Here is a 23,788-nt window from a genome sequence, read left to right on the forward strand (position 1 = left end):
TGGGGAAAGCAGCACGCGTCCGGCCGGAATCTCAACCCGGCGCTGCGGCAGCGTTCCGGCCGGTGCTCGGCGGACCAGTGGAGTGCTGCGCTGGCGGCGGCGATGGGGGCGGTGGGCGTAGGGTTGGTGGACTGTCACTGCCACCTCTCGGCCCCGGACTTTGACAGCGTATGTAAGGGCGAGGCCCTGCCCGTGGGAGCGGGGAGGCTCGCGGCCCTTTACCTTCAGATTGTTTTTGCTCTCCTCCCTTAAGACCAAGCCTCAAATCCTCCCAGGCCCGTTTACGGCCCGGAGTGACTTGCTCCCGGCTCCGTATTTAATCTCAGTCCTCATGATTTTTCTTTCTGATCCTGAATAGCGTTAAGCCCTCTGTCTCCACGTAGCTTTTATTTGCTCTTCCCGTTTGCTGGAGTGCTTTCCCCCTTCCTCCCCTTGGTCCGGCCGTTTATCCCACCCGCCTCGCAACTCCTGGCGGAGCCCCCAGTTTTCCTGGGAATTGTGTTTTCGGCACTTTCCCGCGCACCGTGTGTTCCAGTTCTAATGGGGAAGAGAAGCAAACAAAAGGACAGAACACACAAAATCAGAGTTGCACAGTTGCAAACTGCTCCATTGGGGATGAGAGGCTGATGATAGAGAAGGAAGAGCGGGGTGTCTTTTAGGGGGAAAACCTCTCAAGAGGGGGCACTTAAGTTGGAATTGCAAAGACAGAGTCGGCCAAGCAAGGAGTTGGGTGTACGGTGGTGTATAAAGCAAGCAGGTTGCAGGCCCCAGACGGGATAGAACTTGGCACATTCAGCCTACAAAAAGGCTGGTGGAGCCCACTGAGCTAGAAAGAGAGGGGTGGAAACAAGACTGGTGAAGTAGGCCAGTAAGGACAATGTGGATCCAGTAAAGGTTTTTTGTTTTTTGTTTTTTTAAGGGAGAGGGACAAATCTGATTTCCATTTTAAAAACCGTTTTGCTAATGTGTGGCAAATAGCAAGAGTGGAAGCTAGAAAACCCTAGCTTTTGGAGGCGTTTACTGTATGTAGACAGGAGATGATGGTGGTTGCAAGGGGTTTTGAGAGAAGCAGATGTTTGGCACATGTTGAAGCCTAATATCCTTCCAAGTGGAAATGTCATGTCTTTAAATGTCAGTCTTGGGTTCAGGAGAAAATAGGCTGGAGATCAAAATTGGGGACTCATTAGCATAATGGTATTAAAACCTGTGGATGAGATCACCCGAGGTATAGAGAGAGAGGAGCATAGGGTCCTGAAATCTGGCAGAGGAGAGAGCCAGCTAAGGAGACTGAAAAGTAGCAGCTAGTGGAGAGCGGTGTTTGCAGGAGTAGTATAGCAGAAGCCAAGAGTGGGAAATATTTCAGGAAAGAAGGAGTGAACAAGTGAGTTCTTAATGCTGCTGAAGGTAAAGTAAGAGGAGGATAGAGAAGTGTCCTTTATATTTCACAATAACAGTTTCTGTTTTAGTAGAGTGGGAACAGAAGCCAGATTTTAGGGAGAGACGAAGTAAACAGAAGGTGCATCACTATTTCTCTTCACATTCTGTTACACTGTTCCTTGCCTTTGTTGTCATTCTTTATGGTGCCTAACTACATTGATATATACAGCCAAAGAGCTATATTATTTATTATCTGAAATAATTGTGATTACTTACGCTTGTTTTAGGATCTGGATGATGTTTTGGAGAAAGCCAAGAAAGTAAGTCGATATCTATCATTGCCTTTTGTTTTCCTATTAATTTCAAGCTAGAACAGCTTGAACTTTAGAGACAGTATGTTTATGTTGCTTTGTTAATAATAAGTAACATTAATTAACTGTTTACAATATGCCAGGCCCCGAGCTAAGCCCTTTCTTACATTGTCTCATTTAATGTTTCACAACATCCTTAGGAGGAAGCTACTATTTTGTAGCCAACCATTTGGTAGATGAGAAAACTCAGACCTAGAGATTAACCTATCCAAAGACACACTGCTAGTAACGTGATACAGATAAGATAGATAGTCTGGATCCAAAATATGTTCCCGCAACTACAGTGCTTACCAGTTATATGGAACAGATTGGTCCATCTGTCAGTTCTGAAATTAGCTCCGGAGATCATGGAGAAATTACAAAAGTTTCCTGAGACATTTTTAATTTGTTTCAGAAAAAAATGACTAATTTTTGGAAGTATTTATGAAATTCATTATAACGACCACTTTATAGTCTTCTGTAAAAGTGACAGTCCGGAATGGTTGCCAATACATTTTACATACACAGCAGTCATTCACTATGGCAGCTTAATTAGGAGTTTGGAATTACACAGGCCTAATGATCTTTGGTGAGTTATTTGACTCCATCCAAAACTGTCTCCTGATCTATATAGTGGATTACAGTAGTGCCTACTTCATGGGGTTGTGTAGATTAAATGAGGTAATACTTATATTCACTGAACATAGTGCCTGAAACATAGTGAGTACCCAGTGATAACCATCCTGATTATATTGATGGTGTGTGAGTGAGTAAGAATAACTAAAAGTACAGAAGACTTTAAATTTATCTTCAGTTATATTAAATGTGTATTGTTTGAGATTCTAACTATTCATTTTTGTTTCAGGCCAATGTTATGGCTCTTGTGGTGGTTGCTGAACATTCAGAAGAATTTGAGAAGATTATGCAGCTTTCAGAAAGGTGCTGCTTCTCTCATTAAGCATTTAAAGAGTTGCTAATAAGGATGCAGTTATGATGTCATATTTATAACATCAGAGATCATCCATTTTGAAAGAGAATAAGAAGAAAAAAAGTCACATCGATGTAGCCCTAAAAAATTCTTTCATACTTGTTCTTTAGAGTAGCATTGTTTACTAGTTTAATATTCCTGCTCTCTTAATTTGTTCTACATTTTTAGGTATAAGGGGTTTGTCCTGCCATGTTTGGGTGTTCACCCTGTGCAAGGAGTTTCACCAGAAGACCAAAGAAGTGTCACATTAAAGGTAACAGTCATATAAAACAAGAACCATAAAAAAAATGATACCTTTTTACTTTGTAATCCTCTTCTTTCTGACCTATATTCTAAGGCAATAATCCAGAAGAAGGAAATACTACCTTTCACATAGGTATTTTTTACAGCATTATTTGTAATAGAGGAAAAAATGGAAACAGCCTAGAGGCTCAGAAATAAAAATTAATTTGTAGAATGTTAAATATACATACATACATATGGGATGCATGTGTGGAAAATGAGAATTATAAGGTTTATTTTATATTAGTGATGAAGAAAATATTTAACAGTATAATATAGGGAGAAAAGCAGGATACCAAATGGTTTATTTGCTAGGAGTGACATCCAAGGAAAAATATATTCTATAAGGAAAAGACTGGAGAGAAAAACACAGAAATGGTATTAGCTGTGATGATTGGGCAGAATTATAAGTGACTTGCTGTCACGTTTTTTATCATGTTGTCCTATTGCTTTGGCAAAAAAGTGATAAAATATCCAGAAAAAGAAAGTCACAAATTCATAGATGTAGTATTGTAAGGGAGCAAATGAGCAGTGTCTTCTTGACCATTAAGCCATTTCTATAGGAATGCTCTGATCTATTAAGCTGCGTTGCTTTTATACCCTCTGTGAAAAAAAAATCCTACCTACAAGATCTCACAGACTCACAATAGCCAATGTGCCTTACATTTCAGACTTGTCTCCTGACTCAACATCAGGGTGATGCACAGTTCCTTAAATGCTTTATTACATAATGGAATTGATAGCCCCCCATTTTGAAGAAGTAAAGACTTTTTGTTACCTATGAATAAAGGAGGCTACAAGGTCTTTGATTTTTTATAATAGTGAATTTGTATTCTTACATTAGGATACGCCAGGTAGCTCTATTTATTTTGAAACAAAATTACTTTTAATTCACTTAAGGTAAAAATAAATACTTGTCCTATAGCTCTCCTGAGTTGTTCTCCTGATGTGATAGAATTAGCTAAATTGCCAAAGAGTTAAAATTCCAAAAATATTGGGGATCATAGCAAGATAGCATTTCTTTCGTTGATCTTGAGATTTCTATTAATAGGCATTCATTTAGTTAGTCAACAAGTGTTTACTGAGCACCTACTGCATTTCAAGCACTCCTCCAAGCAACATGGAGTGAAATCCCTCTCGTGGAGGCTAGATTCTAGATAGGGGCAGACAGACCGTCAACAATTAGATACACAAACAGGAAAACTTTAGGTAGCACTTAGTGCTTTAAAAACAATAAAACAAGATTATGTGATAGGGATTGTGGATGCTGGTTTTTAGATTGTAGTCAAGGAAAGCCTCTCTGAGGTGGTGATGTTAGAAATGCAACCTGAATGCTATGAAGGAATTGGCCCTGCAGAGAGAGGCATCCAAGTGTTGTAGGCAAAGGAAACAACCAAGCACGAATGTCCTAAGGTAGGAACAAGAAATAAAGTGCTGATGTGACTGGTGGCAAGGGGAAGTAACAGTGGTGAGGTCAGAGGCACTGGGCAGGGGTCACGTCGTAAGGGCCTTGGTGGATTTCATCAATTCAATGGGAGATTTAAGACAGGAGCAAAAGAGGAAGACAGAAGGAGCTAGGAGACTATTACAGAGAGAGAGACGGTGGTAGACTGGACCAGAGTGGTGGCAGCAGAGGTGAAAGGAGGTGGGTGGATTTGACATATTTTGGCACAGATGTAGAACTGATAGGACTGTTTAACTTATAAAAGTAGTTAAAATACCAACAATAGATGGGTAATTCTAGATTCTTAAAGCAGATATGAACTTAGGAGATCTCAGGATAGCCCTCTGAAAAACACCACAGATAAGCAGTTATTCCTATTTTACTCCTAGTGTGCTTGTCCATACCCTAGATTCATTTTCCCATATTGATTAAATTATAAGCCCCTAATATGTGGTACAAAGCTAGGTATGTAGTAAGCATTTATTAAGTTAATTTGGTTTATAAAATTAAAGTGGCCTAGCATCGCTTCCCAGCCCTTTGGCTAAGATCAAGTGTAAAGTTGCCTAGATCACACAAATCTTCCAGCACATTACTGAATTAATTCATTCAATATATATTATTACCAGGCAGGGCTTGGACCCTGGAGACGCTTCAGGGAACCAAAATTCACTGTCTGCAATCTAGTGCCCCCTGCAAACAGGGCATGTGCTCTGCAGTTGGCTCTGGTCCCTTCTTGGCCCACATCATTCATTTGTGTTACACACCTGACCTGTTCTAAAGGTTCTGAAGACTAAACATTTTCTTTGATAAAAAATCTTTTGTAATTATTTAAAATCATTCAGAATAAATCTGCTCTCCTTCCCTTTTGCCCTTTGTCCCCTTTTTTCCTCCTCCCTCTTCCTTTTCTCTTTTTTTCTGTCAGCAGCATAGTAGGAACAGCATGGGCTTTGAAGTCAGAAAGGCCTGTCCTACTGGCTTCTGTGATCTGTGGCACTTTGCTAAGTCTTAATTCCCTCTTTTTTTTTTTTTTTTTAAGAGGCTTCATGCCTAGCGCCAAGCCCAATATGGGGCTTGAACTCACAACCTTGTGATCAAGACCTGCGCTGAGATCAAGAGTTGGTCACTTAACCCACTGAGCCACCCAGATGCCCCACAATTTCCTCGTTTGTAAACCATGAATAATTATACAATAGTAGTCATAGTCATAGTTATAGAAGTTTAGGATTTTTGAAGCCCCATAATAGAACCATTAGCTATTAAGGAACTTGAGACCTTATGGAGGAAGTTGGAACAGAAATGAAGTCAGAAATAGATTTATGAATGTCTTTATAAAACTTTCTACATCTATTGAAATACTAGAGACCACACACACAAATACACACATGTATTAAGTTAGTAGTATGAAATATATTAGTTTCTATTTACTATCCCTGACTTGCCAGAACTGCCAGACTATTTCGTGAGAAGTTGGAACAGTCTTATTATAAATTTGTTTTGTTTTTTTTTCACAGATAATACATATTCCAAGAAGCACAATTTTTCCTATATCTGGTCTTCATCCAAACGTACACCTTCTTTCTAAGACTTTCCAAATATCAGCCATTTCCTGGGTAATCCCCAACTTTTCCAGTGCCTCTGAGCTTTCAAGACAGAGTAACTTGTATATTTGATATGGAAGAAACTTTGGATGACACTGTTTAACCTCCTCGGCTGTTGTCAGACACCTTCTCTGGTGTCTAAGGTTTTATACTCTTAGCTCCTACAACAATGTTAATTCCTCTTCGTTGAGTCTACTAGAATGTATTTCTGAGGCCTTGATCTACTCTCTCCCTCATCCTTTCTGTCTCTAGAGGTAGAACTGTAAAATCTCCTGTTCCTTTACCATCTGTTTCACCTCCCTCTTCTTAATTCTTCTTTGTTCTGATTATCTTCAGTAGAATTCCTTTGCAATTTACATATCCTGAGACTGAAACTCTCAAAGTAGTTTATAAGATATCTAGAAGCAAATTTTCCATATATGTATTTATTTGTCTTTCCCTTTTCTTACAAGGGAACTCTCACAGGGTGAATTCTCTTTAAGTGGAAATAGTAATATCATGGAAACTAATACTATACAGTTATTTCAGTAGTTGACAAAGAAGCATATGTGTGATATTTAGTGTTTATGCTATTGAATATTTAGGGAAAAAATAGGCTAGGCATGACCGTAAAGACAGAAGAAATCAGTGAAAACAGTGCAGGAGGATGTATAGGATTATCACTATGAAAAAACTAAAAAAACATCCTCAGAGGTGGACATACCACAGTGCACTCCCAAAAGCTCAATTACAAGGGTGACTACCTGTTGGCTTTCTTCTCTCTTGCTCAGCTATTCCAGGAGGAAATCCAAATCAGTTTTAAATGCCAGGGAATTCCTCTTAAATATTAGGAAGTGTTCTGGTGGAACTTTTCATTGAAAGTCTTGTTCTTGTAACCTGAATGAGTGTGGGATGTTTCTACTCAAATTTCCAAATAGTAGTATGTACCATTGTAGGATGACTATTAATACTTCTTCACTGGTTAAAGGTATTGAATGTATGTAAAGGATCCAGTATAGTACAGTGCCTGGCATATAAAATGTTTTTTCTAAAGTATCAGTTCCCTTCCTCTTTGTTTAAGCAAATTTACTTTTTTTCTCCCAGGATTTGGATGTAGCTTTGCCCATTATGGAGAATTACAAGGATCGATTATTGGCAATTGGAGAGGTAACACCAAATAGCCGATCAAATGACTTCCAATACAGACTTAAATATGATATATGAATATAATCTTTAATTCACTGTTGGTGGTTACAACTGACTTAGATAATTATCTTTACCCTATTTAGCTGAATGATAATTTGTCAGTACTTCCTCAAAAAGCAAAATAGCTTGCGGATAAAACAATAGAAAACTTCACCATAGGCTTATGTTAATGAAAGAAAACTGCTTTGTTAGCATTTCTAATTATTTTCTTTTCCTTTTCTTAAATAGGGTCATCTCTGTGGTAGTTAACTTGGTGTATACTGACATTAACTAGGCTAGAGTTTGTAATTAAAAAACATTTTTATTATACAATTTACAGTTGTGAAACATTTTATCACTTGGTAATAAACTCCACTTCTAATCAAAGATAAAAGATAAGAGTAACACTTAAATTTAGAATATAGCAATGCGTGCCAAAATAGTGTCAAGGGAAACAGGCATTATAATCTTCCCTGTCCAAGGTAGTAACCACATACAACTGTTCAGCACTTGAAATGTGACTGGTCCAAACTGAGATGTGCTATAAATGTAAAATACACAGCATTTCAAAGTCTTAGTACCCAAAACAAGAATGTAAAATAACAATGATTTTTGATATTGATTTTGTATTGAAATAATAATATTACTATATAATAATGATGTTTTTGACATATTATATTAATAGGATGAAAGTATATTATTAAAATTAATTTCACCTGATTCTTGTTAGTGTTTTTATTTTATTTTTTTAAAAATGTTTATTTATTTTTGAGAGAGAGAGAGGGAGCATAAGCAAGGGAGAGGCAGAGAAAGAGAGGGAAACACAGTCGGACGCAGGCTCTAGTCCCTGAGCTGTCTGCACAGAGCCTGATGCAGGTCTTAAACCCATGAACTGTGACATCATGACCTGAGCCGAAGTCGGACACTTAACCGACTGAGCCATCCTAGGTGCTCCTTGTTAGTGTTTTTAACAAGGCTACTAGAAACTGTAAAGTTACGCATGTGGCTTGCATGTATGGCTCCCATCATGTTTCTTGGACAGCATGGCTCCATGGCATGTCTTTTAGGTTCATTAAACCATAAACGTGTAAATCTGTTGTATTTTTCCATTACAGGTGGGACTAGATTTCTCCCCCAGATTTGCTGGCACTGATGGACAGAAGGAAGAGCAGCGACAAGTCCTAATCCGACAGGTCCAATTAGCCAAAAGATTAAATTTGCCTCTGTAGGTTAATTAATCATCTTTCTGTATTAATAGCTATGGAGCAAATTAAATAATGATTCTCCTGAGATGGAGCTTTGCATTTCTTTTTCTCTGAATTGCTTTAATAGAACAAAATAATACTTACAGATTAAGTACCTAAAAAGAATTTTTTGTTGTTAAACAGAAATGTTCACTCACGCTCAGCTGGAAGACCCACCATCAGCCTCTTAAATGAGCAAGGTATTTAGGTTCCTGAGAGAAATGTGCCTAATATTTCACTTTGACAGTTCCAGTCCATGTTCTCACGGAATAAACCGTGTTTCACTTTGATTTCTTAAAGGGAATGAAATGGGGCAAGGGTGGAGGTGGAAACCAACTAAGGTGATTTTGCAAGTCAGTCTACTTCCAGGTGTGACTATGCCATTTAAAAGGCCAGCATAAAGCAAATGAAAACTTGGATCAAGTAATTTATATTCCCTAATTTAAAAATTAGCAGTTCTAATTTTTTAATCAGCTTAACCAGCTGATTAAAGACAGGAAAAAAACAGAGCAAAGATGTGTTACTGTTTTGCATGTTTTCTGGCTGCTGCTTCAGAAAATGGTAATTATACAGGCTGTGGCCGTGATACATAAAATGCACTGTCAACTTCAGCTGCTTCTAAAGTAAAAGTATATCTTACAGAATTACTTTTCAGACTTTATAAAGTGCTATACACAGTAAGAAATATACTTTATTTTGAGTCGCAATATATACACATGTATACTTTTTTTGTAGTATGACTATTTCGAGACTTCGTATATGTGCATAAAGAAACCTGAGAAACGTTTAAGGAGCGGTATATTTATATGGTATATATAAATATGTGTGCATACATATATGCAGACGCACACATACATATAAGCACATGCTGGTCAGTCGTGACTCACTAAATTGATTTCATAGTTCACTTAATAGTCGCAATCCACAAATGATCACACCTACTATTTGAAAAAAAAACAGTATCAAATAGTAAAGTAAATGTAATTGCCTGCAGCTAGAAAGTATTGTATTTCTCAGTGATGAGAATCACTGGGATTACTAAAAATTACTGGGATTTTTAGGCAGGCTGAGTGGCCATCCTTTAAGAACTGAAGGTGATCTTGTGAAGCCAGCCCTGACTACAGAATCTCTCAGTCACTGATTCCCTCTCTCTTTCACAAGCATTCTTGCAAAGGATAATTTCACTGCTTAAAGACGTAGTAGGAACAATAATTGTTCCTACTAGAATAATTTCCAAATGTCTAGAAAAGGTTTGATGATAAAGGATGTTTAGAAATTTGTTTAAAAAATTGTATTTCAATTTTATTCCGAAGATTAACAACGTGCTGTATTTTTTATTGTACTGTTTGAACACTGTACATTTACCCGTTAGAAGTCCTAGAACCTCATCCTTATGTCCTAGTGATCAACATTTACTTAAAATTTACAATCTATGTTGCCCAATTTGATTAGTGGAAAAACTTCTCATTAAGGAAATGAAAGGAAGCTCTAGCTTATCATTAACCTTTGACAGGCGCTGACAAAGTGCTTCTGCATGCATTTGATGGCCGGCCATCTGTAGCCATGGAAGGAGTAAGAGCTGGGTACTTCTTCTCAATTCCTCCTTCTATCATAAGAAGTGGACAGGTAAGTTCTTTCATTAAGCCTCAATTTATGCTTTGTGAAATACACTTTAAAATACGAGCTTTTATTACACACTTGTAATACTTATTCTGGTTACATTACAAAAATTAATCATAGGTCCCTACCGCACACTGACATGAAAATTAACTCAAAAATGGATCAAAGACATAAACACAAGAGCTAAATCTATAAAATTATTAGAAGAAAACAGATCAAAATCTTTATAACCTTGGAATTGGCAATGGTTTCTTAGATATGACACCAAAAGCACAAGCAGTCAAAGAAAGAATAGACTTCACCAAAATTTAAAACTTCCGCAGTAAAACAATTCTTGTACTTTTTATACTAGAAGAGATACTATCGAGAAAGTGAAAAGATAACCTACAGAATGAGAAAAAGTATTTGCAAATTATATCTGATAAGGGTTTAGTGTCCAGAGTATATAAAACACCATTACTACTCACCAATTAGAAAAAAAATAGGTGTGCCTGGGTGCTCAGTCCGTTGAGCGTCCAACCCTTGATTTCAGCTCAGGTCATGAACCCAGGGTTGTGGGACCGAGCCCTGTGTCAGGCTCTGCACTGGGCACAGAGCCTACTTGGGATTCTCTCTTTCCCTCTTTCTCTGCCCCTTTCCTGTTCATGCTCTTGCTCTCACTCTCTCTCTCAAAAAGAATAAATAAATAAATAAATAATAAATAGGCAAATAACCCAGTTTAAAAATGGACGAAGGATTTAAGTAGATTTTCTCCAGAAGACATACAAATGGTCATAAGGACATGAAAAGACATTAGCCAAAAAGAAAGCACAAATCAAGGGTACTATGCAGTACCACTTCACAGCTACTCGGTTTGACAGTTTCTCAAAAAATTAAACACAGTTAACATATGACCCAGCAATTCCACTCCTTGGTAGATACCCAAGAGAAATGAAAACATATATCCACACACAAACTTGTACATGAATGTTCACAGCAGCAGGATTCATAATTGCCAAAAACTAGAAACAACCCAAATGTCCATCAGCCGACGAGTGGATAAACAAAATGTGGTGTGCCCATATAATGGAATATTATTCAATCATAAAAAGAATTGAAGTGCTCATTCCTGCTAAAACATGGATGAACCTTGAAAACATTATGCTAAGAAAAAAGCCAGACACAAAAGAACACATATCATTCCATTTATATGAACTGTCCAGACTAGGCAAATTTCACAGAGGCTGAAAGTAGACTAATGATCGCTACTAATCATTAGTGACTACTAATAATGGGTAAAGGGTGTCTTTCTGGGGTGACAAAAAGTTCTGGAATTACATACTGCTGATGGTTGTACCACCTTGTGAATATAGTAAAAACCATTGAAATGTATACTTTTATTTAAAATAAAATTTTTTTAATGTTTATTTATTTTTGAGAGAGACAGAGAGTGAGCAGGGGAGGGGCAGAGAGAGGGAGACATAGAATCTGAAGCAGACTCCAGGCTCTGAGCTGTGAGCACAGAGCCTGACGCGGGACTCGAACTCACAGACCACAAGATCGTGATCTGAGCCGAAGTCCGACACTCAACTGACAGAGCTACCCAGACGCCCCTGAAATGTATACTTTTAAAGAATGAATATTATGGTATGTGAATTCTATCAATTGAAAATGCAACAAAACCTAATTTAGGTAATTTACCATATTTTTAGACACTTTTTTTTTTTATATTTTATTGTCTTTGATACTGAGGTGCATGTTACAGTCAATGGCACCTTAAATTCTGTGAAATACAGTACATTGTCTACCAGTATTCAGAACTAATGTAAGTAAAGAGTATAGAATTGAGGTATAGCCAAGATTTTTTAAAAATATCTCCAAGGGGCATCTGGATGGCTAATTGGTTAAGCATCCAACTCTTGACTTCAGCTCAGGTCATGATCCCAGCGTTGTGGGATCAAGCCCCACATCGGGCTCCACACTGCCTGCATGGAGCCTGCTTATGATTCTTTCTGTCTCTCCTTCTGCTCCCTCCCTTGCTCCCTCTCTCTCTAAAATAAAATAAAATTTAAAAAAAATCTCCAGTAACAATTATTTATGTTTTATTATTTTTTGAATTGTAGTTTTTAAAATCAGGTTTATTGAGAAATATACCTATTGTGATTTGCCTTTTTTACATACACAATTCTAATGGTTTTAACAAAGGTGTACTACCACCACATTCAAGATACAGAGTATTTCCATCATCCCGAAAAGTTGGTTCATGCACCTTTCTAGTAAATTCCTCCTTCCACCCCTAATCCTGGCAACCACTGATTTCTGTCCCTATGGTTTTACCTATTCCAAAATGTGATCTAAATGAAATAATTCATGTAAGCTTTTGGATCTGGCTTATTTTACTTAATGCTTTTGGATTCATCTGTGTTGTTGCATATATGAGTAGTCTATTTTGTATATGTAGTTTATTTTGATTGCATGTGGATTTGCCAGTGATTACCCATTTACCAGTTGATAAACATTTAGATTGTTTCCAGTTTGACACTATTATGGATAGAGCTGATATAGACATTAACATACAGATCTTTGTTTGGACATATATTTTCATTTCTTCTGTGTTAAAACCTAGAGGTGCTATTGCTGAGTCATAAGGTTAAGTGTATGTTTACCTTATTAAGAAACTGTCAAACTGACTTCCAATTGGCTGTCCCATTTTGGATTCTCAACAGCAGTAAGCCAAAGTCTTGGTTCTGCATCCTTACTAGTACTTGGTGTTGTCATTTTTTTAGCTATTCTGATACGTGCATAACCATCTCTCATTGTGGTTTCCATTGCATTTCCTCAATTAATGATGTTTAAAATTTATGTTCCATGCTGACAGTGCAGAGCCTGCTTGGAATTCTCTCTCATTCCCTCTCCCTCAGTCTCCTTCTCTTTGTGTCCCTCCCTCACTCGTGCTCTCTCTCAAATAAAAAGTTTTAAAAAATTTAAAAGCACATCTTTGCAGGGGTGCCTAGGTGGCCCAATCAGTACAGCATGTGACTCTTCATCTCAGAGTTGTGAGCCCCACATTGGGTGTAAAGATTACTTAGAAATAAAATGTTTTAAAAAATTTAAAATAAAAGCACATCATTTCATGTGCTTATTTAACATCCATACATCCACGTCTCTTCTTTGGTAAAATTTCATTCACATATTTTGCACCTTTTTATTTGGTTTGTTTTTTATTGTTGAGTTGGCGAAGGTCTTTATATATTCTGGATGCAAGTCCTTTATCTGCTAAGTGTTTTGCAAATGTCTTCTCTCATTTTCTCGCAAATATATTCTTTTATTTTCTCTAGTGTCTTTCAAAGGGAAGTTCGTTATTTTGATGAGCTTCAGTTACTATTTTTCTTCTAGGATTTGCGCTCTTAGGATCATATCTAAGAAATCTATCTAACTCAAGGTCAAAAAGATTTTCTCTTGTTTTCTTCTAGAAGACTTACAGATTTAGTTTTACATTTAGATTTGTGATCTATTTTGTATATGTTGTGAAGTATGAGGCAAGATTCACTATTTTGCCTATAGATATCTGGTTCTGGTATAATTTGCTGGAAAGATGATCCTTTCTTCTTAAAACTACTTTGGCACTGTAAAAAAATTAATTGACTGTATATCTGGATCTACTTCTCATTTTTCAATTCTGTTCCATTGATGTGTATGTCTGTTCATATGCCGATATCACACAACCGTGATTATGTTAGATTTATAGTAAGTTTTGAAATCAGGTAGTGTGAGTATGCTGCAATAAAGCAAATATCACAATAAAGCTGTGTCTCAACAGTGGGCTTAGTAATTATTAAATCCCATTGTAAACAGATGTGCTGTCATCCAAGCTTTGTTGTTCCATTTATAGAGCACAAGCAGAACAAATTTAGCATTATTCTTAAGGGCTCTAGGATTTTTAGAATGGAAAGTAAACATTAAAGTCACCAGCTGCATTAGCACCTAACAAGAAAGTCAGCCTGTCCTTTGAATTTTGGGAGCCAGGCATTGACTTTTTCTCTCTAGCTGTGAAGGTCCTAGATGGCATCTTCTTCCAATAGAAGGCTGTTCTGTCTACACTGAAAATCTGTTTTATAGCGGAGCCACCTTCCTGAATTCTCTGAGCTGGATCTTCTGGAGAACTTGCTGCAGCTTCCATGTCAGCACTTGCTGCTCTGCCTTGCACTTCCATGTTTTGGAGATGGTGTCTTTCCTTAAACCTCATGGACCAACCTCTGCTGGTTTCAGAATTTACTTCTGCAGCTTCCCTGCCTCTTTCAGCTTTCAGAGAATTAAAGGGCTTTGCTCTGGATTGGGCTTTGGCATAAGGGAATGTTGTGGCTGGTTTCGTCTCCTCTCCAGGACACTCAAACTTTCTCCATATCAGCAATAAGGTGTTTCACTTTCTTATCACTTGTGTGTTCACGGGAGCAGCACTTTTCATTTCCTCCAAGAACGTTTTCTTTGCATTCGCAACGGCTAACTGGCACAAGAGACCTCACTTTCTGCCTGTCTCGGCTTTCCTCACCAAGCTTAATCGTATCTAGCTTTTGATTTAAAATGAGAGCTATGTGATTCTTCCTTTCCCTTGAACACTTAAAGGCCATTGTAGGGTGATTAATTGGCCTAATTTCAGTATTGTGTGTCTCAGGGAGTAGGGAGGCCTGGGGAGAGGGAGAGAGAGACAAGGAAATGGCTGGTGGGTGGACATACACATTTATCAGTTACGTGTACTGTCTTGTATGGGCACAGTTCGCGGTGCCACAAAGCAGTTACAATAGTAACATCAGAGGTCTCTGGTCACATATCAGCATAACAGATATAATAACAATGAAGATGTTTGGGATATTGCAAGAATCACCAAAATGTGAGACAGTGACACAAACTGAGTAAATGCTTTTGGAAAAGTGGCGCTGATAGACTTGCTAGATACAGGGTTGCTGTAAACCTTCAATTTGTAAAAAGAAAAAAACAAAAACAAAGCCTGATATCTGTGAAACACAGTAAAGCAAGGTGTGCCTATATATTATCCTTTTTACAGTTAAAGTATAGTTTATAGTTAAGTTTCAGATTATTTATTTAAAATCTTCCCTGTTTTCTAATATAAACCTTTAATGCTATAGTTGCATTAGCACTAACCAGTTCTTATAGTTACAATCCACAAATTTTGATGGATGCTGTATTTTCACTTTCTTTCAGCTTGAAATATTTTCTAATTTACCTTGTGACTTCCTCTTTGACCATACTGATCATTTCAAAGTGTGTTGCTTAATTTCCAAATACTTAGGAATTTTCCTGATAACTTTGTTATTAGGATCTGATCGCTAATTCTATTGTGTTCAGGAAACATACATTATGTAATTTTAATTCTTCCAAATTAGTTGAGGGGGCGCCTGGATGCCTCAGTCAGTTAAATGTCTGACTTCAGCTCAGGTCATGATATCACAGTTTGAGAGTTTGAGCCCCACATCAGGCTCTGTGCTGACGACTTGGAGCCTGGAGGCTGCTTCGGATTCTGTGTCTCCTCTCTCTGCCCCTCCCTCCCCCCCCCCCCGTCTCTCTCAAAAATAAATAAACATTGAAAAAAAATTTTTTTAATAAAATAAATTAGTTGAGGCTTAGTGGCCCAGAATATGGTCAGTCTTGGTAAATAGAACATACATAACTTGAAAAGAATGTGTATTCTGCTACTGGGGGATGGAGTGTTCTAAAATGTCAGGTCAAGTTAATTGATAGTTCAAGATTATTTTTATTTCTCCTATTTTTATCAAGTGTGGAAAAATTTCCTATTTGGTAATAATTTTTAGCTGTATCATTTCTTTTCCAAAACAAAAATACTATTTTTTCTAATTTTAAAGACAGTATATGTACATTATAGAAAATTGAAAGACTTCAGAAAAGAACAAATTTCAAGTCAGCCTAAATCCTACCACTCAAAGATAATCATTGATAACATTGATTCAGATCAATTCTTAGTCTTTTTGTTTTGAGTCAGCTTCATGGATATTAGTGTCTATAAATATTGATCTACTTCATCTTTAAAGTGTGTAATATTTCACACTATGGATGTATCATAATTTATTTAATCATTACTGTAAGTAAAGATTAGGTCATTTCTAGTTTTTCACTGTTAATAAACAGTGCTTCAGTACTCAGCTATAAAAAAGAATGCATTCTTGCCATTTGCAACAGTATGGATGGACCTACAAGGTATTATGCTAAAGGAAATAAATCAGACAGAAAAAGATAAATACCATATGATTTTACTTCTGTGTGGAATCTAAAAAAAGAAACAAATGAACAAATAAAACCAAACAGACTCATAAGAGAACTAGTGGTTGCCAGAGAGGAAGGGAGCGGGGAAATGGGCAAAGTAGGTGAAGGAGATTAAGAGGTACAGACTTTCAGTTACAAAATAAGTCATGGAGTTGAAAAGTACAGCACAGGGAATATAGTCAATACTATTGTAATAATCTTGTATGGTGACAGTATTAGGGTAACACTTAGTAATGTAAGTATTTATCAAATCACTATGTTGTACACCTGAAACTAATATAATATTGCATGTCAACTATACTTCAATTTAAAGTACTTCAGTGGATGGGGCACCTGGGTGGCTCAGTCGGTTAAGCATCCGACTTCTACTCAGGCTGTGATCTCACAGTCATGAGTTTGAGCCCCGTATCGGGCTCTGTGCTGATAGCTTGGAGCCTGGAGCCTGCTTTGGATTCTGTGTCTCCCTTTCTGTCTCTCTCTGCCCCTACCCTGCTCATGCTCTCTCTGTCTGTGTCTCTCAAAAGTAATAAATGAACATTAAAAAACATTTTAAGGGGGGCGCCTGGGTGGCGCAGTCGGTTAAGCGTCCGACTTCAGCCAGGTCACGATCTCGCGGTCCGGGAGTTCGAGCCCCGCGTCAGGCTCTGGGCTGATGGCTCAGAGCCTGGAGCCTGTTTCCGATTCTGTGTCTCCCTCTCTCTCTGCCCCTCCCCCTTCATGCTCTGTCTCTCACTGTCCCAAAAATAAATAAACGTTGAAAAAAAAAATTTTTTTTAAAAAAATAAAAAATAAAAAAAAATAAAAAACATTTTAAGGTACTTCAGTGGATACCTTTGTACATCCACAAATACACGTGCACATTTGTGCAGTATTTCCTATAAATGGAATCATTGAGGAAAAGGGATACATTTTTAAATTTTTGGTTAGATTGTCACATTTCCTTAAAGGAAGTTTATGACAGTTTAGCGTTTATCTACCAATAGTGCATAATATTTCAATGCTTTTTGAAATTTTAATCTTAAAATACTTTATTTTAACCATGTTTCATTTTGTATCATCTGTTGCCCATCTTTTACTTTTTTTACTTTTTTTTCGTTTGGGTATAGTTGACACACAATGTTACATTAGTTTCAGGTGTACAACATAGTGATTCACTTCCCATTTTTACTTTAAAAGTGCAGTGGCAGCAAGAGAATTCTGTTCTTGCTTTAAAACTCATGAAGTTCATTACAATCCTTGTAATCCAGACAGAAAATCATAAACAGGAAAATAAAGCCATCTCCTACCCAATCTGAAACTTTAAATATGCACATGAATTGAATTGGTAAACGCAAAGCCTTGAGTGACTCACAGCGAATAGTAGGAGCAAACACTGAGCGTGGTGGGTGGTGGTGGTGGAGACACCACAGAAGTCTCTTCCTTGGGTCTCCCTTGGGCGTGTGATACCAGATGTTTGGCTTTCTTGCTGGGTGTGCTTCATTTTTGGCTATTGGTTACTACTGCTTGGGTCCCTGGAGGCTTTGGATAATTTGGGGCAATGAATGTTTCTGTTTAAATCTATCAGTTGGTAGTAGAAGGATGAGAACACAGTGAACAATTATTGATTGAATAGGAAAGCATGAATTTTAGGTTCCTGGAGAGTAGGATGCATTGGTATATGGGTTTAGTGCACCTTTTTTATCTTTATGGCTCATGTTTTAAACTGGCTCTGTCTTTTCTCCAAGAAGCAGAAACTTGTGAAACAGTTGCCTTTAACTTCAATTTGCTTAGAAACAGATTCACCTGCACTAGGACCAGAAAAACAGGTAAGTGGTTATCTAAAATCTACATTATTTAGATTGTCTCTTTCTTTTGAGCTATTTTCAGTTTAGCCGTGTGTCTCATTACAGTGTAAGTACAGTGGAATCCTATTTTAATGCTAGGTTGAGAGATTTTATTAATTATATAGCTCTTGTGCTCCAGCACATATTATTGGATATCAGCCATGTCTTAATGTATGTAATAATGAGAGCCAGACAAGTACAGTAAAAAGTTCAGTATCTAGAGTCAGAAAGACCTGGATTCAAGTCCTGTCTCTGCTACCCACTAGCTGTGTGACTTTGGGCAAGTTGCTTAATCTCTTTGAAAGTGTGTCCTCGTTTACAAAATGTGGGCAAAATAGTAATAAAATACTTGAGAATATTACAGTGAGTATTAAATGAAATAATGTATATGAATGTCCAGCAGCGTCTGGTTTATAGTAGATGTTCAAGAAATGTTTCTTTTTCTTCTGTCAATTAGCGTGTTACAATGAGGCTCTGTTTCTTTCAGTACAAATATTGATGCAATCATAGATTTATTGATGTCATCTTTGCTGTACATTTTATTATTGTAGGCCACAAAATGTCATATTTTAAGTATTGCTACCTTTTAAAATTGTAACTGAAAGGAAGCCAGAGTATCTGCTCTGTTTGCTTTGGACACCACCTGTTACATTGACCTCCGAGTGTGGCTTACTGAGTGCCCTTGACTGCCCATCAGATCTGTGTCTCCATGCCTACCAGGTTCAGAGGACTGGCACTCAAGACTCAGAAGTTTGGGAGCAGTAGTGATGTGATTTTTAATAAACTATGATTATTTACGATTGCAATGTGACTTTTGCTAATCAGAGTCCAATTAGTTACATATCTGTGTAAGTTGGCTCTTTAAAGAATATAGAAGACAGAGGAATGAGGAAATAGACGATCACAACTCCAGTTATTTTTTTGTTTGGGTATAGGACAAGATGGTACAGAATTGCTTTCCTGGTTAGCGTATACTAGAAGGAACAGAACGTAGCATTTTCCCCCTAAACAGAAATGAATTTCAGATGCTATTCTAACTCAGTTTATATTTGCCTCTAGCTGATTTGACAAAAATTCTGGGTTTCCAGCATAGAGCCTGGTGCATAGCAGGTACTCAGAAATATCTGTTGAATAAATGAATTTTGTAGCTGGATATACTTTTTGCTAAGTAAAGTGCATTTGTTTAGAAAGTCAGAAAGCACAGAAAATCATAAACAAGAAAATAGAACCATGTACTACTGAAAAGTTATCACTAGAGAGCAGTGGCTACGAGCATAAACCCTGATACCAGATTTCTCAGGTTTAAACCTCAACCAGCCTACAAACCAGCCATTTAGGATTCCTTCTTATCTATAAAAAAAAGTGACGCTAATAAAGCAGATAATAATAGTACCTATCTCATAGAGTTACTTTGAGGAATAAATGAGAAATCCTATGAAAAGTTTACAACAAAATCTTGCCTACAATAAGCACTAAATAAATGTTAGTTTTTATGTCCTTCCAGCCTTCTTAATATCCATATATGTACATATATATTTTTCATAAAAATAAGAATAGCCTGAATTTCATAACTTGCTTTATCTGGTAAACATCTGTATATGTCAATATGCTTTTCCTCATCATGTTTAATAACTGTGTAATATTCCAGTATGTGAACATACCATAATATCTGTAACTTGATATTGTTATTTACATTGTTTCCAACACAGCATGATAAACAACATGATGAACATCCTTGAGCAAAAATCTTGGTGCATATTTTTCATTGTTTTTTTAGGCTAATTATCAAGGTGTTTTTTTTTTTTTATCTTATTCCCCTGAGTATTATCATCCTGAGTAGAAAACATAATAATAATAATTTGTAAAATCTGAGTGCTACTGATTATAGATACACCACTGTTTTGTAACAACTAAGAAAGAAAAATCACTGACAATTATGCTATGACATGCCATCGAATGTAAGTAAAACCAGTACCAATTTCAGAGATATTAAACATCTTAGAATCAGTGAAATACCAGTACGTAATCTATTTATTCTTCCAGACACACAGTAGCAATTCTTGAATCCAACTGTAATAAACCTGTGAGGTGAAGAGGCCAGGCAGCAGAGCAGTGACCTTTACAAGCTAGTCACTTACACAACAGACCAAAGCACAGTTAATGCATCACACAGGCAGGTCACCAAGTGTTCACCACCTGCAGACTGCTTTATGTGCTGGGCCCTGGGCCTCAGTGTTAATACCCGAGGACTCTTTTCAAGAACGACATCGACTTACAGTCAACATTGTACAGGCCAATGTTGTGGCTGTAGCTTTTAAGCTGAAGTTCAGGGCCTTCTCCCCAGCCTTGCATCACCTCCACTGCCATTAAGAAAAGAAAAAAAAAAAACAAAAAACCTCACTGGCTTTTACCAACTCACTTTGTTCTGCTCTATCTATGGTCTCTAAGATTGCTTCCCTTGAGTGTCATGTCTGATTCACTGTCTGCTTTGTTCTGTTTCAGGTACGAAATGAACCCCAAAACATTTCCATTTCAGCAGAATATATTGCCCAGGTGAAGGGGATCTCAGTGGAAGAAGTTATAGAAGTGACAACACAGAATGCATTGAAACTATTCCCCAAGCTTCGGCAGCTGCTCCAGAAGTAGCTTCAAAACCAAATCTGCTGCAGGGAGCAGCATCCGAGAGAAAGAAATGTTCCGATTAAAACTGAGGGTTGATGGGGGGTGGGAGGGAAGGGAGGGTGGGTGATGGGTATTGAGGAGGGCACCTTTTGGGATGAGCACTGGGTGTTGTATGGAAACCAATTTGACAATAAACTTCATATATTGAAAAAAAAAAAAAGAAATGTTCCGATTAAGAGTCTGAACTAGGGGCACCCAGGTGGACACCCAGTCAATTAAGCATCTGACTTCGGCTCAGGTCGTGATCTCACAGTTCGTGGCTTCGAGCCCTGTGTCGGGCTCTGTGATGACATCTCAGAGCCTGGAACCTGCTTCAGATTCTGTGTCTCCCTCTCTCTGTTCCTCTCCACTCATGCTCTGTCTGTCTCTGTCTCTCAAAAATAAATAAACGTTAAAAAAAAAAAAAAGTCTGAACTGAAGAAGCCATTATATAAAGGTATAGAAGATTATAATTTTGGAGAAGATATTTCTCCTCAAACTGGGCTTGGATCCTGAAACCCTGGGTTCTGATTCCACTTTGTGCTTCTTTTTAATTACTGGGGCCCTAGCAGGAGATTGGGAAACACCACTGCTTCTTACCTTCCCCATTAAGTAGAACCACCAGATGAACCAAAACCATTTCTTCTGGCAAGGGTGGTTCCCACAGGTAAGATGTGAGTGCTACCGTGGTGGCTAAAGTTTGATCCTTCACCACCTGTTATATTTCCCATAGGATTTATCTGGTGAAAGGAGATCTAGTTTTTCATACTGTCAGAAATCTCTTTTTTCTGGGTTTGTAAAATTGAATTGTCAGGACTTTGAATTACTTCTTTTTAAGAAAGAAATGTATAGGTTCTTATATTGATCTTAGACCTTGACGTGTGAGGTGAATGGTGTGTCTAATCACCATTAAATACTAAGCCCCAAAGGTTAGGTAGTAACTAAGTTTAAGATCCAATCTGAATTTTGTCACATGTTTAAAATGTACATAGGTTTGTGGAAAATGTATCTATTTTTGCATGTAGTGATATTTTATATTTTTAAGTTTTAAAAATCGTGGCTGCAAAGAGTTTTGTGGATGGATTGGTGGGGATGTATGCAATGTCCCCACCATCATACATAATGAATGTACATAATGTCATTAAACTATACACTTAGAAGTTATTAAAGTGGTAGATTTTAACTACAGTGTGTATTTTAACCACAATTTTTTTTTAAATCTTATATCTAGTTGACCAGGTGTTATGACCATACCAAAACCTCATTATTGAATTTTACTAAATTATACAATCAGCAAATACTGGAAAAAGTACCTATCATAGAAAAAAATTGACTTCCTACAAACTAGGTGATTTTACATAATCTTTAATATTTTGAAATTATTTATGTAGGATTCGAAACTAGTTCTAGGGCAGATGGCCCAAAGTGAACTAGACTAGCTAAGAAACCAAAGAGGGTGCTTCATGAGGAGCTTAACTGCCCATCAGCATCACGAGAGATGAAATTCCTACATGTAGTGGGAGGTTCCATTAAAATCGGACTTCAGAGCTCTCTTTCACCTCTGTATTTCTTCTGCCTATTTCCCACCCCTTCTGCCCACACCCCCTTTGTCCATATCTCACCTTTAAATCCTTTAAGACCCAGCTTACATGACTTTCCCTTGCCTGGTCATCCCAGCCAGACATGACCCCTCCCTCCAAATCGGGTAGCCACTTTCTTCATTTACTCCTCAATTTATTTGTTTCATTGATTACACAAACAGTTCTTGAGCCCCTCCTTGTGTGTTTCCCACTAATCTAGGCCCATAGGCTACAGAGAGGAATGAGACATGGTCCTTGCCTTCAGTTCAAAATTTATAAAGTGGAAAAGTAATTTCAAAACTATGTTGAGAAGCACTATAATATAGGAGGAATAGAGTTCTATAAAACCAGTCTGATGACAACATGCATTACCTTTTACCTTTTTTTAAAGTTTATTCATTTATTTTTGAGGGAACGCAAGTGCAGGAGGGGCAGGGAGAGAGGAAGACAGAATTGCAAGCAGGCTCCATTCTGTGCAAAGCCCAAAGCGGGCCGGAATCCGTGACCCATGAGATCATGACCTGAGCCAAGATCAAGATCAAGGACACTTCACCGACTGAGCCACTAAGGTGCTTCAACACACATTCCTTTTTACTAGGCTTACTTTGTGCATGTCTTTCAAATCTAGAGGTTGCGGACCATGTGAGAACTACTTTCTTTTTGCATCTTCTCTGTGGCCTGAAACAAGGTTTGCAATATCATATACTCTCACTTATCTTTTAAATGTGCAAATGGAGGCAGTAAGTCCAACTGACTGCAGCTGACAAGTCAGGTATGTTATCTTTCAATCTACTCTTTGAAATGGAGATTTTTTTTTTTTTAATGTTTATTTTTGAGAGAGAGACAGAGTGCAAGCAGGGGAGGGGCAGAGAGAGAGGGAGACACAGGATCCAAAACAGGCTCCAGGCTCTGAGCTGTCGGCACAGAGCCCGACACGGGGCTCGAACTCAACGAGCTGTGAGATCATGACCCGAGTCAAAGTCAGACACCCAACGGACTGAGCCACCCAGGCGTCCCAAAATGGAGATTTAATACTGTGCACCTTTTAGCTGGTTGGGTTTGTTTGTTGTTTTGTAGATGCATATTTTTCTCCTCCAGCCTATAAATGTATTTAATACTATTCAAAGATTTTCAAAGGTTAAACATTCTGAAAAATAGGAATAAACCCTTATGGTCTGGAAAAGCAAATCTTTTGTTCCTATAGGAATGCCCGCCCCCAGGTGAAAGGCAAAGAGGACTTTTCTTCTTCCCACACCCCAGCCCAAGCACATGGTGACTTTCCTTACTAAAAGAAACCTTTCTTATTCCAACTTTTGTCTTTTATTATTCTGGTAAGAATAAGATGAATATGTATCATTTTTTAAATTAAAAAAGAAGACTC

General features: G+C 37.7%; 1 protein-coding gene across 3 annotated transcripts; it reads left to right on the forward strand.

Moving 5' to 3' along the window:
* The first annotated feature begins 20 nt into the window (after positions 1-20).
* TATDN3 (TatD DNase domain containing 3) lies at positions 21-20,890 on the forward strand. 3 transcript variants are annotated; one of them, XM_040446417.1, is made up of 10 exons: positions 21-168; positions 1,665-1,697; positions 2,593-2,666; positions 2,884-2,968; positions 7,123-7,185; positions 8,319-8,428; positions 8,592-8,647; positions 9,961-10,073; positions 18,074-18,148; positions 20,669-20,890. In XM_040446417.1, exons 1-10 carry the CDS (start codon positions 103-105, stop codon positions 20,810-20,812), a joined length of 819 nt encoding a protein of 272 aa, XP_040302351.1. In that variant the 5' UTR covers positions 21-102; the 3' UTR covers positions 20,813-20,890. The 3 variants fall into 3 exon arrangements, with proteins under 3 accessions (XP_040302351.1, XP_040302350.1, XP_040302349.1); XM_040446416.1 differs by having other exon boundaries at positions 22-168; positions 18,071-18,148; XM_040446415.1 differs by having other exon boundaries at positions 24-168; positions 18,068-18,148.
* Positions 20,891-23,788: the final 2,898 nt, after the last annotated feature.

This window comes from Herpailurus yagouaroundi, unplaced genomic scaffold (genome assembly GCF_014898765.1).
Source record: "Herpailurus yagouaroundi ecotype Mexico unplaced genomic scaffold, PumYag 195, whole genome shotgun sequence".
NCBI lineage: Eukaryota > Metazoa > Chordata > Mammalia > Carnivora > Felidae > Herpailurus > Herpailurus yagouaroundi.